The sequence below is a fragment of the Myotis brandtii genome, unplaced genomic scaffold, assembly GCF_000412655.1.
Source record: "Myotis brandtii unplaced genomic scaffold, ASM41265v1 scaffold32, whole genome shotgun sequence".
Classification (NCBI taxonomy): Eukaryota; Metazoa; Chordata; class Mammalia; order Chiroptera; family Vespertilionidae; genus Myotis; species Myotis brandtii.
The window spans coordinates 6,083,682-6,099,246 of NW_005362269.1; the positions used below are offsets into that span (position 1 = coordinate 6,083,682).

The window sequence follows — 15,565 nt, forward strand, 5'->3', positions numbered from 1 at the left end:
AACTCCAACTCCTTGCCCACCCTTCATCACTTGTCTGGTTGCCACCTTCTCTTCTGATAGAAAACAGCCCCCACCCTAACCCGGTCCCATGGACAAAGAAGGTTTGACTCTCTGGGACCTAATTTCCCTCGAGTGATCAACATCGAGCCCAGATTTTCTGTCTTCCCACTGCATGAGTTAGTGCAAGTCAGAGCTTTCCCACAGGAGATTGCCCTTGCATTTCATCCTGATTTATAGTCTCCCTTCAAAACCTGTGCCCCTTCACTCACTCTTATCTGTCCCCTCCAAGCCTATCTTCTGAGCCTTCATGAGTGACGCCACACTGCCTCCTTCACAGAGTTAAAGGGATGACTGTTCTCTGGCTAATACACATATAGAAAGACACTCAAATGCTCTGTTAATCAGAACAACAGAAGAACGAGATGACATTTTCTTCTCAGGAGGTAGGGATGATATGGGAAAGCAGATATTCCATGGGCAAGAAAACAAATCGGCACAGCCTCTCCAGAGGACAATTTTGTAAGAGTATTAAATTTACAAGTGCACATTTCTTGCAGTCTGTCATTTCTCCTTCTTGGTCACTGCCCTAGATAGAGAACCACTTGCATAAATGCTTAAGGGGACACACACCCAAGGTTGTTCACTGCAGACTGTTCACAATGATGAAACATTGGAACAACTAAAATGCCCTCACAGGGCAATGGATACTGGAAGTTTCCATAGTATGAAATACTACACAGCAATTTAGCATAATGATGCAGATCTACATGGACAGGGGACGAAAGCGATCTAATCTATATAATGTGAGGTGAACAAAATAAAATGCAGAAGGCTGCACACAGTATAATAGCATTTTTAAAAATACACACAAAAAACAAACTCTAATTAAAATCTCTACATATACATGACATAATAGAGAAAGATCTAGAATAATCATCTTCAGGAGGGGCTGGGATTAAAGAGAGGGAGACAAAGAGAGGTTTATTTCTACCCTTTTTTTTGTATCCCTCACAAAACACATTGTTGTAATATTTGCATAATTTAAAATAAGTTAGTAGCATTTTGAATAAATGGGTGATTCTCCTACGAGCATTCCTAGCTTCACGTCAGAGGTGGCTGAGGAAGGGGTTCAGAAATGAGGCAGAACAGGGAAGAAGCCAGCACTGATGCTTTGTAGCAGGTTTCATTTTCATCCTGGCTTGCAGGAGGATGTAGGATGTGACCACAGTGGAACCAAAATAGCTCAATCCCAAGACAAGCAGGCAGACGACAGATTGTTCCCACGGCCAAAGACAAAACCACTCATAGGAGCACAGTCCCTTACCCCTTGGCTGAGAAAAAAATCACTGAGTCACTCATTTCCTAGGGCAGTGATGGCGAACCTATGACACGCATGTCAGAGGTGACACGCGAACTCATTTTTTTGGTTGATTTTTCTTTGTTAAATGGCATTTAAATATATAACATAAATATCAAAAATATAAGTCTTTGTTTTACTATGGTTGCAAATATCAAAACATTTCTATATGTGACACGGCACCAGAGTTAAGTTAGGGTTTTTCAAAATGCTGACATGCCGAGCTCAAAAGGTTCGCCATCACTGTCCTAGTGAAACGAGTGTTGCCTGGGGTGTTGACTAGAGAACCCAAGATTTTAAAAGAGAAAATGAACTTCGGGAAATGCTTGTCTTTCTATTTGGGGTGTCCCTCTGTCCCCTAAACTGACCTCTGTCATTAAAAAAAAAATGAGCTAAGGCTTACTGAGCATATAGAACATGTCAGACACTGTTCTAAGTGATCTGCATAAAGTTCTCATTTAATTCTCAGAAAAAAGACATATGGATGTAGGAAAGGTGTTATTATTATTATTCCCATTTTACCAACAAGGAAACCAAGACCCAAAGAGATTCAATAATTTTCCCAAAGTCACACAGCAGGTCAGAGGCAGGTTTGGAGCCCAGGCGGGGTAACACCAGAGTGTGTGCAGGAACCGCTCTACCTTCCTGCCTCCCATATTGTACTATCACAAGCATTGGTTTATTTACCCCACACATGTCTGTTTTCCTCTGCTTGAGTGTAAGTCCTGTTAAGGTAACAGCTATGATTTGAATGCTTTACTAAAGTGCTAGGCACTAATCTAAGTCCTTTAAATGCATGAAGTTACACAGCTCCACAACACACCTGGGAATAAACCGAGCCCAGAGACCCTCACCAAAAAGTTGTAGAACTGGAGTCAAACCTAGGCAATCCTTTCTAGCACCCTCAAGGATGTGAATCATATCTTATTTGTAAGGTATTCTCTGCCCCTGTACTCTAGAAAATACCTAGAGAAGGCTTGATGGATGAAAGTACAAGTGCATAAAAGAATTCTTACTTCTAGTCTAGAAGGCAGCGTAGGAAAATGCAGTACTTGCCTCCTCCCAAAACCACATCAAAATTACAACTAAACTACAGAACAACCATCATTTGGAACCACCTGAAGTCTGGTTGGAAAATGGAAGTCCTACAACTAGGAAATTAAAGAAGAAGCCACATTGAGACTGGCCAGAGGGGTGGAGATGTGGAACAAGCTGGCGGATAAAAATCAGGAGGGCTATCTCAGCTGTGGAGATCCCCCCTGAGGAGCAAGGGGTCCCAGCGCCACACCACTCCCACCTTCCCCACCTCAGGTTCCAGTGCTGGGAAGAGAAGTCCCCATAACTTTTGGCTGTAAAAACCAGCAAGGATGGAGGCTAGGGGAGACGGAGGGCTGTTGGAGCCCCAAGACGTTCCTTTGAAGGGCCCACCCATGGACTTACTCAGATTCACTCACTCTGAGCCTCAGTACTGCGGCAGGAGCTTGGAAGGCACCAAAGACATATGGGAAAGAACCAAATTGTTCAGCATCAGGATGAGAGCTGGGGGTGGGAGGCAACTTTCTTTCAGACAGAAGTGCAGAAGTGCTGGCAGAAACCATTGTTCTTTTGATGAGCCCTCCCCTCACAGACCTTGCAGATGGGTATCATATCTGCGACTCCATCAACCTGGCTCACACTGTTTGCCTGACCCTAGTGATTCCCTGAGATCCCACCCTACCCAACTTGAAATCCCATACCACTCAAGCTGTTTCCATGGCTTATCTTGGCTCATGCTTCAGATTTTCCTAAAATCTCTCAAACAGCAGCATTTGGTCTCAGTGAGCCCCAGACCCAGCACTAGCAGCAGCCAGCCTTGGTTCACAGCTTGGCCTCACCTGGGTACCTCTAAGTCAGCACAAATGCCAGCCATTTGTAGATTGCTTTGTAGTCCCAGGCAGAACAGAGGCAGCAGTTGACCTTGGCCTGAACCTCCCAGGAAGCTCCAGAGATAGCATACCCAGTAGACGGCTTCAGACCATGAAGCACCACCACCCAACCTCCTCTACAAGTGTCACACTCAAGGAGCAGAGTCAATGGACACCAGAGTCCTGCTGAAGTAAGGCCTGCTGTGTGGGGTGGGTCCTGGCACAGCTGATCCTCCACAGCAGTTGGTGGTCGCAGCCAATCCCTACAACTAATAGGCTGGGGGGTGGAGGGGGGCGCGGTAAATTCTTCCAACTGACATGTCAACAGCAATCAAGGCTCAACTACAAGAGGGGGGTTTACACAGCCCACATGAGGGTGAAGGCATACCTTGAGTGCTCAGCTTGGGTGATGGGAGGCTGTGTCACTAGAACCTACAGAACACCTAGATATTAGGCCAATCTACCAAGCCTGGGAGATGTAGCAGCTCTACTTAATACATAAAAACAAACAGGAAGGCTGCAAAAATGAGGAGACAAAGAAATGTGTCCAAAATGATAGAACAGAAGAAAACTCCAGAAAAAGAACTAAACAAAATGGAGATAATCTACTACATGCAGAATTCAAAACACTGGTCATAAGGATGCTCAATGAACTTAGGGGAAGAGTAGATGAACTTAGTGAGAACTTCAACAAAGAGATAGGAAACATAAAAAAGAACAGGTCAGAAATGAAGGATACATAAACAGAAATGAAGAATACATTACAAGGAATTAATAGTACAGTAGATGAAGCCAAGGATCAAATCAGAGATTTGGAAGATAAGGAAACAAAAAACAATCAGAACAGCAAAAAGAATCTACTAGAGAGAGAGAGAGAGAGAGAGAGAGAGAGAGAGAGAATAATGTAAGGAGCCTCTGAGACAATTTTAAACATACCAACATTCGCATCAGGGAGGTGCCAGAAGGAGGAGAGAGAGCAAGAAATTGAAAAAATAATGACAGAAAACTTTCCTAACTTGGTGAAGAAATAGACATACAAGTCCAGGAAGCACAGATGAACCCAAAAGAACACCAAGACATATCATAATTAAAATGCAAAGAGTTAAAGACAAAGAGAGAATTTTAAAAATAGCAAGAGAAAAATTAGTTAGTTGCCTACAAGGAAGTTTCCATAAGATTGTCAGCTGATTTCTCAACAGCAGGTTTGCAGGCCAGAAGAGATTGGCAAGAAATATTCAAAATGATGAAAAGCAAGGCCCTACAACCAAAATTACTCTACCCAACAAAGCTATCATTTAGAATCAGAGGACAGATAAGAGTTCCCCAGATAAGAAAAAGCTAAGAGTTCATCACCACCAAACCAGTATTGTATGAAATGTTAAAGGGCTGTCTTGGAGGAGGAGGAGGAAGAGGAGGAGGAGGAGGAGGAGGAGAAAAAGAAGGAGAAGGAGAAGGAGAAGGAGAAGGAGGAGAAGGAGAAGAAGAAGAAGAAGAAGAAGAAGAAGAAGAAGAAGAAGACACAATTATAAATAATAAAATGGCAATAAATACATATCTATCAACAATTGAATCTAAAACACAAAATAAATGAACAAGCAGAACAGACTCATAGATACTGAGAACATTTTGACAGTTGCCAAATGGGAGGGGGGTTGGGGTGATAGTTGAAAAAGGTAAAGGGATTAAGAAGTACAAATTAGTTGTTACAGAATAGTTATGGGGATGTAAAGTACAGCATAGGAAATATAGTCAATAATACTCTAATAACTATGTATCATGTCAGATGGGTACAAGATTTATCAGGATGATCACTTAGTAAGCTAGTAATGTCTAACTAATCACTGGGTGTATACCTAAAACTACTATAATAATTTATATCTACTGTAATTGAAAATTTTTTAATGATTTAAAAAAAGAGAAAGAGTTTACCTCCACCATAAAAAAAAAACAACCAGTCAAGTGAGTCCACCCCTTGGGAGTTTCAACAAAGAAGACTGGTGTGCTTGGAATCAGAGTGAGACCGCTGAGCACCCCCTAATCTAAACTAGAAAGGCTAATTTCTAAAGATGTGCTGCCTCAAAGAACTCACGAATGAATGAAAATCAATCTGTTAATCAATACATCTCCTTCACTCTTTCCTTTCCTCCCTCTACCCCCCTTTCCTCTTCCGCTCTCTTTTATCCCTTGTCCACTGGAATGAATGAGCATAAATGCAGCCTTTCCATCTGTTCACTGATGCTCTATTCACTGTTTCCTTCCCCTCAATCTAAGAGGTAAGGAAAGAAACATGAGCAAGGGTCCACATACCTTTGGGTGTTAATAAAGAACTGTCTTCAGAAGTTACCTCAGGGAGAAGGGAGGTTTCTGATTCTGGAATAGAAAAAAGTTTTATGAAAGGCAGCAAAAAAATAAATAAGTGTGCTGAGTGTGAGATCTGGGGCTCTTTTTTATGGTAGTCTTTGTGCTTTTCTACATCAAATTTTCTTCAAGGATTGCAAGAATCTAGGAGAAAAAAATTACAAATGTATTTTAAGATGATTCTTTTAAAGGTAAGTGGAATAAAAATACCTACAAAAATTCATTGGTTTAGAGTTCGTGGACTTTAGGTGACTATTCAGAGTATAATAAAATTAGCCAATTGAATATTGTTAAGCTATTTAGATGATCCAGACCTTATTTTGGCGGCTAAAATGCCTAAGAAAGCCTTCAAGCTATCTCATGATTGTTTTTTAATAATTGTATTTTCAGAATCAGAGGAGGAAATGTGGTGGGAACTTTGATAAGGCCCTACTAGTAACCCAATGAAAGGTCCAAGATGCAGGGTCAAGAAGGATTCAAGAGAAACAAACAAAAAAAAGACAAAAGATAACCAGTTCACTATCAAAAATTATTTTGAAGTCTTTCTTAAACCAATCTCTAATGCCCAGGCAGAGACTTAACCCCTGGCAAATGGAACTGGAGCCTGACCTGAGGTTACATTCCTGGTTCTTCAATAAACATCTCCAAGATTCCTGGAGGTCAACTGAAGAACCAAAAAAAGTTGACTTTTCACAAACAAAGGAAAAAAGAGGGGATGGGGGAGGAAACCATAAAACAAAGAAAAGGAATAGTTTAGTGAATACACACACACACACACACACACATACACACACACACACACACACACACACACTGTTATGGGCTGAATTGTGTTCCACCCCCCCAAATTTATATGTGGAAGCCCTACCCCCATAGTTCACAATATGACTATATTTGGAGATAGAGCCTTTAAATAGGTGATTAAAGTAAAATGAGGTCATTAGGATGGGCCATAATCCAATATGACTAGTATCCTTATAAAAAGAGGAGATTGGGCCCGGCCAGTGTGGGTCAGTGGTTGAGCATTGACCCAAGAACCAGGAAGTCATGGTTTGATTCCCAGTCGGGTCACATGCCCAGGTTGTGGGCTCCATCCCCAGTGTGGGGCGTGCAGGAGGCAGCCAACCAATGATTCTCTCTCATCATTGATGTTTCTATCTCTTTCCCTCTCCCTTCCTTTCTCTGAAATAAATAAAAAAACACACACATATTTTTAAAAAGAAGGTATTAGGACATAGACACACACAAAGGAAAGACCATGGGATGACATAGTGAGAAGATGACCATCAATAAGCCAAGGAGAGAGGCCTCAGAAAAAATCAACCCTGCTGACACCTTGATCTCAGACGTCTAGCCTCCAGAATATAAAAAAATAAACTTCTATTGTTTAAGCCATCAGTCTGAGGTATTTGTTATGATAGTCCTGGAAAACTAACACATACCACCACTCCCTACACACATACACACACACACACACACACACACACACACACACACACACACACACACTGCTCATTCAGTAGAGGAACCCCATTCCAAGGGACTCATATACATCTGATTAGCAGAAGGGAAAGAATGGTCAATTGTGCCAGGTACCTGCAGTGAGGGTGGACCCTTCGGTGGAAGGCACAGTGGTCAGAAGAATGGTGGTTGCCTCAGGAAGGGAGCTTGGTGTTGTCCATGGGCACGTGGTTGTCATTGTTGTGAGGGCAGTGGTGGTTCTTGTCTGAAGTGGTGTTCTCGTTGTGAGGTCAGGTGTAGTCATGACTGTTGTTGGAAGCACAGTTGTGGTTGTTGGCATAGCAGTGGTGGTGGTGGTGGTGGTGGTGGTGGGGCGCCGGGTGGTAGGGCGCCGGGTGGTTGGGCGCCGGGTGGTTGTTGGGGCTGTAACCAACAGAAGATATCTTTGATACCAAGTGGAGATGGAGGAAAAAGGAAACAATACAAATATATCTGGGACCCTTCCATTTCCCTCTGTTTCTACTGCCTTCACCTAGTCCACTGTCTTGGACCATTGTAATTGTCCATAAAAATTGGGTTTCTTGCCACTAGTCTCGGCCTTTCCAATTTGTTTTTCACACATTGGTTCGAGTAATCTTTTAAAATGATAAATCTAATTATGTCAGTCCCCTGCTTAAAACTTTTTACTGGGTCCTCCTTGCCTGTAAGCTAAAAAGCCTAGCTCACAATCTTGGCCGCAAGGCTCCATCGGATCTGGCCCTGTCTTTCCTTCCAATCTCATGTCTCTACTTCACTCTCCATTTTTCCCCAGCCCATTGGCCTTTCTTCGGTTCTTTGAACATATTAGTAACCTTCTGGCTGGAAGAACTTTATACCTGCTGCTTCCTAGTCTCTCTCTTTATGAGGCTGACTCCTTAGCCTTCTTTCTCAGCTAGATTGACACTTCTGCAGAGAGGTCATCTGTGTTATGTAACAACAATTTTTTTGCACTCTCATACTTTACCTTCATAGCATTTATTACATTTCATAATTGTATATTATTTGATGATTATTATTTAATGTCTTCTTCTCCAACTAGCTGGTAAGCTCCATGAGGGAAAATCTGGTTCTCTGGTACAAATCTAATACCTATTATGGTGTCAAGCACATAGTAGGTGTTCCACAAATATCCATGAGTAAATGAATGACTGATTAAAAGTGAGCTAAATATAAAATTTCAGTCAAGCAAAATGAATAAACTCTGGAGATCTGCACAACATTGTGCCTATAGTTAACTCACATTAGGTGTTCTTTTCACAATAAAATAAAATTAAAATCTAAAAACACTGAGTCCAAAGTATGGTGAGGTGCAGTCTCTTTTGGATATTAAAGATTGGTTTGTGCCAGCACCACTCACCCGCTAAACGTTTGAATTTGGGTTCATTAGCCACAATTATTCTCCAGATACCACCTTACCAAATATGCCAAATTTCCATGAACTCTAATGGACTGAAAGACATCATTAGTTTCAAGAGAACATAGAAATGACCCCACAGAGTTTGGAAGTCAAACAAGTATTTTATAAAATAATAGCTGGTTATACCAACATTGAAAAGAGTAGACTCGGATTGGCATCATTTAATTCAATAGATCAGAATAGTTATTTTGAGAGAAAAAATATGCTAATGTATACGAAAATTCTCCAATTAGAAGCATCCACATCAGTTGTTCTCAAATTTTAAAGTGTATTAGAATAAACTAACAAACAAAATAGAAACAGACTCATAGATACAGAGAACAAGCTGACAGCTGTCAGGGGGTTGGAGGACTGAGTGAAAAAGGTGACAGGGTTAAGCAAACAAACAAAACAAAAAAACTGAGAGACAGACACCAGTATGGGGATTACCGGAGGGAAAGGGGGTGGGGGAGGTGGAAGAGAGTGCAGAAGGGATAAATGGTGATGGAAGGAGACTTGACTTGGGATAGTGGACACACAATACAATATACAGATGATGCATTATACAATTGTATACTTGAATCCTATATAATTTATTAACCAATGTCACCCTAATAAATTAAATAAATATTAAAAAGCAATAAAATAAAGTACATTAGAGTCACCGAAGGAGCTTGTTAAGCATATTAATATCCAGACCCTGCCTTCGAAGATGCCCTTCCAGTTAGGAATGGAGCCCCAGATTCCTCCATCATTGATGAAAGCTGAACACAGGGCTTACTTTACAAGGCTCCATTCCAAACAAGCAGAAAAGGTCGTTATTGTTAGCATCATTTAGCCATAGGCTGCCCTCCATGCAGCTCAAATCTTTTGTTTGTTTGTTTGTTTGTTTGTTTTTATTAATCCTCACTGGAGGATATTTTTTCCATTGATTTTTAGAGAGTGGAAGGGAGGGGCAAGGAGGAGAGAGAGAGAAACCTCAATGTGAGAGAACCACATCAATTGTTTGCCTCCCTTGCAGCTCAAAGCTTTAGGAGTTCCACCTTATTCCAAATTTCACCAAAAGCAAGATAGTAACAGAAGGAAAAACATGCCTGAAAATGGCCCTGAGAGTCCCCGCATCACATGCCCTTTTTTGCTGCCAGAAGCTGCAACCTACTGGCTGATGGGCTGAAGCTGACCACAGACACACTTTATTTAGCTCACACAGTATGTATTTTTCTAAATGTTGAAATCTTTGCCAACATGCAAAAATCAGTATATCTCACATAAAAACTGAGAGATCTGTAAACAGTGGGCAACAATCCCAAAGGTAAAAAGCAGCTGTCTTCTTCAGATTGACCCTGAAGTTTCCTTCCCAACCCACCACCCTCCAATCATTTCTGTGGCCTTCTTGGCCACCCAACCCCAACCCTGGGCATTTGCCGCACATCGTGGCTCCTCTTAGTCAGAGGAACACTTCTGAGATGTAATCCGTCCACTCGTGGCTTAAGGAGCTAAGGCTTCTCTCCCTGCCCCCACTGAACCCATCACCCATTAGCCACCAAATCTCTCCTTCCACAGGCACCAGCCCCTTCCTGTGCTCACCTCTCGTTAGCCTCAGGACAATGTTCTTCTTGACATCATTGAACCAGCCAGGCACCTCTATGCGGCAGCAGTACACAGCGCTGTCACCTTCGTTGGTGTTGAAGATGGTCAAGGAGACGTCGCCTCTCCAGACACTCCCCAGAAGCTGGTATTTTGCCGACTTCCGGGAGAGCACCCTTGTCCCATCAGTGTGGAGAAGTTCATCGTTGCATTTGGATTTGGGACACGAGCCTTTGCCCCAGCACATGCTGTGGCTGCCCTGAGACCACGATGCATACATGCAGGGCAAAGTCACCGACTGGCCCACGTATCCTGTCACGATAGTCTGCGCTGCAGCTGGTGCTGTGAGGAGGGATGAGAAAACCAGGTCGTGTGGTACTGACATATCTCAGACATGATCATGGTTGTGCAAACAGATGCTTCCAGGAAGATGCACAGGGTGGTAGTGTATGTGTTTCTTTAGTCTAAATTCTGATGTGTGCTTCACCAGAGCTGAGCTCCTAACTCCACATCCTTCCATCCCCCAAGTGGAGACAGCTGACCCACCTGAGTGTCTAAACTAATTTCCACAGCAAGACCTTTTGCTGATGTTTCTCTCTCTCTCTCCTCCCCCCTCCCTTCCACTCTGACCTTGAGTACTGTAAGATAAACCAATAGACTCTCCACTGAAAAATCCTGACCCTTTAACTCAATTCCCCGAACTCAGACAAACAGGTCTAAACATAGCACTTTGCCCACTGTATCCCAATGAACAGTGATTATGTTCTATTGACTTGAATATCTCAAATGGGTCTCCCTCTGTCCTCCAACACTGAGAGGGCTATGGCAGGAAGATGGGCTGCCAGACTATATACCATTGCTCTCTCCTTTCAGCACAGGAAATGAAAAGGAATTGCTCTGGACCATTTATTTGTTGTTAGACAATATGAAGTTAGGTGGAGTTTGAGGGTTTTTTAAATGTTAGAACTGAGTGAAGCAGACCACAGGAATTAGAATGGGAGCTGTGGCGTACAAAAATGCCAGGGGGTAATATGGGAGGTATCACTACTGTGTGGTGTATAAGTAGGTTTACAGTTGTGAGTATGTGAAACACAGAATTTATTCTTGTATTATTATTTATTAATTATTGTATTATTTTCCATGTGAACAATTGTAAACCTACTTGTACCCCACTCTAGTTCTAAGATGAAGTGTCCACTTTTCCCAACTTTGGCTGCTCATCAGCATGACCCGGGGAGATTGTTAAAAACAGATATTTTATTGACCAACCCTGAGTCAGAATCTCTGAGGCCAAAGCCCCTGGAAATGGACATCATCAAACTCTCCTGATGTCATTGGCCACTCCCCCAGTGTGTGAGGACCACAGGACAAGCTCTTTGAAGATCACATCCATTTCTGAGAATCTGGGAAACATTCTCACTGCTGCCAGCCCACTGATTTAATTGAGCATCAGTACTTGTTCTAAACAACAGAAAACCTACTGAAGTGAGAGCGAGGCAGGCTGAAGCTCCAGACCATCAGACTACATCCCAGGCACCAGGTTCCTGCTTCCTGTTTTCCTCCAGGAACCCCCTTGGCCCATGAGACCCCATTCACTAGCTGTGTTGACCCATTTGGCTAAGTTGTATAAGACATGGCCCACGGGCCCTGACCTGGTGTCAGGAACGTCTAGATATCCATCTCTAGGGGGAGGTGAGCATCAACCCTAAAAGGCGCCCAGAGAGGAAGCCAAAGGGCGTGCTGCCTGGGCTTTCCACAGTGGACTCCCATGATGAAGGTCATTCCAAATACAGAGCAGCCAGAGCCTTCCCTGCACTCACAGCCTCTTCGCTTTGCTGCAGTGAAAATGTTTCACAGACCATAAATGCTGTAGAAGTTCACTCTGCCCACCATCAACCCAGGAAAAAAGATAAGCAATTCATTGTCATCACCCTGTGTCATAACACATAGCAACACAGAACACGTGCGCCTAAAACAAATAACTTCTGAAACATAGGCTTGTTCCTATTTATATTGGGAGAATTAATTTTAAAATAGATGCAAGAATTATCTCTACTGGCGAGTCATCAGTTTACTTTCCCAAGTATTACAGCGTCACAGGAAGCATCCTACTTCTTAAGACCCAACAGAAAAACTAAAAAAGGACATAACAGGCAATTCATAGATGAGGCGATATGAGCGGCTAGTAAAGTTCACCTATTTGGCCAAAATTTAGAGTGCTGATAAAAGCAATTTTGGGCCAACAGGGATCTAGGAAAAGATAGCTTACCGGAGTCAACTACACAGAAATAGGGTAAGAATTGGTATAGCCATAGTGTGGGCCAATTTGGCAGTTTCTATTAATACTCAACATGCGCATGTGCATTCTAAACCAATTTTGTGTTTTATTTACCCTAGAAAAACACACATGCACAAGAAAACCTAATAGCAAATGTTTATTGCCGCCTTCACCTACATGTGAATGGAATGAACGTGTCTATGTGCCTGGCAAAACTGGCACATTCATTCCATGGAATCATGCATAGAAGATTATTAGAATTAGATAGACTTATACCAATTGGCATGAAAACTGGGTCTTACGAAAGTATGAAAAGGGAAAATTTTAATATAACACATACAATGTAAAAACCATTAATAAAATAAATAAATAAAACAGTTCACACTGTGTATGTGCATGTGGGGGTGGGGGTATAGATATATGAAGCTAAATGCATAGAAAAGTTTCTGGTGGGATATACCCCCAACTCATTGTGTTGGTCCTCTCCATGACGATTGGAAAGGGATGGGGCCTGGGGGTGGTCCTCAAAAGGGATTTATAGCTTTATTTTTTTCACCAAGGGTGTTTCTGTATTACTCATCTGATTCAAAATTGATGGTTTTGAAAAAAAGGAAGCAGGCAATTAGGCATTTTGCTGTGGCAGAAAAACACCCATTAGGCGTACATTGTAAACCTCATGGGCCTTTGTGTTCTTGGAGGAAAGCCACAGTAAGCCTAACCTCATTGTCATCGTAAAATAAAGGGGATAATGACTCCCCTCAGAAAGCGTTTCTAAGGTTCTCATGAGACGAAATATCAATGCCACATGGAATTAATGAAGTAACCAAACACAGGAGAATTTAGAAATAGGACCCAAAAACCCTGGTGTTTTTTTTTCCAGTTACAAAAGTATCCTGGAGCAGAGGAATTGTTGGTGTCAAATCAATTCCGTTTTTCAGGAGCTACCCAGGATGGTGTGGGGACAACCTGGGTTCTGGTGCCAGTGGTGTCTCCTCCAGCTGGTGACCTCAAGAAGGCCCTTCCCCCACCCGGGTCTCAGTTTCACCATCTGCAGCCTGGAGTTTCTGATTCCCCATCTTTGAAGGGCATGTGCAGCTTTGATGGATTCTCGGTGATTCTGAACAGTCATTCTCTTCTAATTTGGTCATTTTAGAAAAGACCCAAATGAAAAAAAGAGAAAGTTTACCAGCTACTGTCTCCTTTAAACAGGGTTAAAGAAACCCACCCTAGCTCAACCAACAGCTCAGCTGGCTATGTGGACTTAGACCCCAGCAACTTTCAGCATAACAAAATCAAGTTCCCAGAACACCTCAAGTTCCCAGAACAAGATAAAGACCATTGAAAACATTGATTAAAAAAAAAAAAAAAAAGGCAGACAGGGGCTGCTTTTATTCCATTAACTGCCACAGTGTATCTGGGGAGATAAGCAGCTCAGTGACCTGTTCTCTGATGTGGGATGGGAGTGGGGAGGGGGAGGGGGGCGAGAGGCAGCGGAACTCCAGGGAGGACAGGAACTCATAGCAGAAATCCCTGAATCAGCCCTGACCGGTTTGGCTCAGTGGATAAAGCATTGGCCTGTGGACTGAAAGGTCCCAGGTTCGATTCCGGTCAAGGGCTTGTACCTTGGTTGCGGGCACATCCCCAGTAAGAGGTGTGCAGGAGGCAGCTGATCGGTGTTTCTCTCTCATTGATGTTTCTAACTCTCTATCCCTCTCCCTTCCTCTCTGTAAAAAAATCAATAAAATATATTAAAAAAAAAAAAAAGAAATTCCTGAATCAGTCCTGAGCGCTCAGGAAAAGCCCACCTTTGGAGGAGACCTGAGGACCCATGGGCTTGCAGAAGAGAGGCAGAGAGAACTGCATGGCACAGGCTGGACAGGTAAAGGAAACACCTTTGCTGTCCTTGAAAGATTCATTCGCAAACAACTACCAAACTTTTAAAACTGCAAGAGACATTAGATACTGCCTAGTTCTAGAATCACAGATGGTGAACACTGGTCTGATCCAGGTCCCTCATTTCACACAGGGGAGAGCCAGGGCTTGTTAAATGTGTTCCCAGTGCCAACTGTCAGCGAGCGGACAGGACTCGGGCTCAGCACGAGCATCTGCCCTCTGCCACCAGGATGCACAGGTCTCAGCCCAGGGCGGACCTCTGTATCGTCCAAAACCTGGGAACAATGTGCAAGAAGAAACCGCTCCTTGAAACCTCCTCCCCGGCAAAGTAATCCAAAAGGCAAACTAAAACTGACAATAAAGAGAAAAAGAAGAATTACAAGAAGAGCCCTTTCCAGAGCAAATTGCCCTCCATCTGACGGCACTGATAACATCTGCAGAGGACATTTCTTTTCCCCATTTCATCTGACCCCTTATTTCGGTGTTTCTTCTTAAATTGCCATTTCTGATATGAACACAAATGACCCCACCCTGAAACCCCCAAAGCAGTCTCAGGATACAACTTTGTATGACAGCAAGAGGAGAGACCACCCAAACAAGAAACCCTGGGTGGGGGAGGGAATGAGGTAGGCTTCGGCTCCCTGAAGCCCACCAGCCAAGGAGCCCCATTTCAGGGTGCGGAGCCCCCCTCCTGCATGGCAGGTCAGACACTTACTCAGATAAAGCCACCACAGCTCCCTCAGCAGCCAGAGGATGACAGGCCCTCTGGACATTTTGACTGTCGGGCCGACCCCAGGAGCCTGTCTGTCTGTCAGCCCAAACTTCATTTCTTATACTCCAGTTAATGCTGACAGGGCGGAACCTTTTTGTTTTCATTTCTCTTTTTTGGGCTCAAAACCTTCCCTTTCCATCATCCTGAATGGCCTTCCTGGATCTGGGATGCCTGAAGACATGCACTGAATACTTTTCTCCTGGACACTGGGGGGTGGGGGGGGTGGTGTGCAAAAAAAGGGCGTGGGCAAACGTGTAGTACATATTCTTTTATCTTAGAAATGCAACTATCAATAACAATGTTTGTATCTAGAAGGGTCACACACTGGAGAAAGACACTAGGCTCGGTTTTCTTCTCTTCCTAAGGTAGGGTCCGTGGACAGGCTGCATGGACTTCACAAACATCCTCAATTTGCATGACTGCATTAAATCATAGCGTTCTTGAGAGAGGGATCACGACAGTTCTAGGTATTTCATGTCTTTGCCACCTTCTTCTTTTGCATAGGGGAGGTTTGCCATTG

At 43.1% G+C, this 15,565-nt stretch overlaps 1 protein-coding gene across 3 annotated transcripts in view; it reads right to left on the bottom strand.

Moving 5' to 3' along the window:
• The window catches only part of TIMD4 (T-cell immunoglobulin and mucin domain containing 4), a 37,223-nt gene extending 22,161 nt beyond the window's left edge, over window positions 1-15,062 (bottom strand). For all 3 annotated transcript variants that reach the window (XM_014543152.1, XM_014543151.1, XM_014543153.1), the window contains exons 1-4: window positions 14,989-15,062; window positions 10,103-10,444; window positions 7,216-7,503; window positions 5,569-5,631 (exon numbers count right to left, since the gene is read on the bottom strand). In XM_014543152.1, coding sequence (XP_014398638.1) covers window positions 5,569-5,631; window positions 7,216-7,503; window positions 10,103-10,444; window positions 14,989-15,046 — 751 coding nt within the window. In that variant the 5' untranslated portion in view covers window positions 15,047-15,062. The remainder of the gene's footprint in view (window positions 1-5,568; window positions 5,632-7,215; window positions 7,504-10,102; window positions 10,445-14,988) is intronic.
• Between the last annotated feature and the right edge of the window lie 503 nt (window positions 15,063-15,565).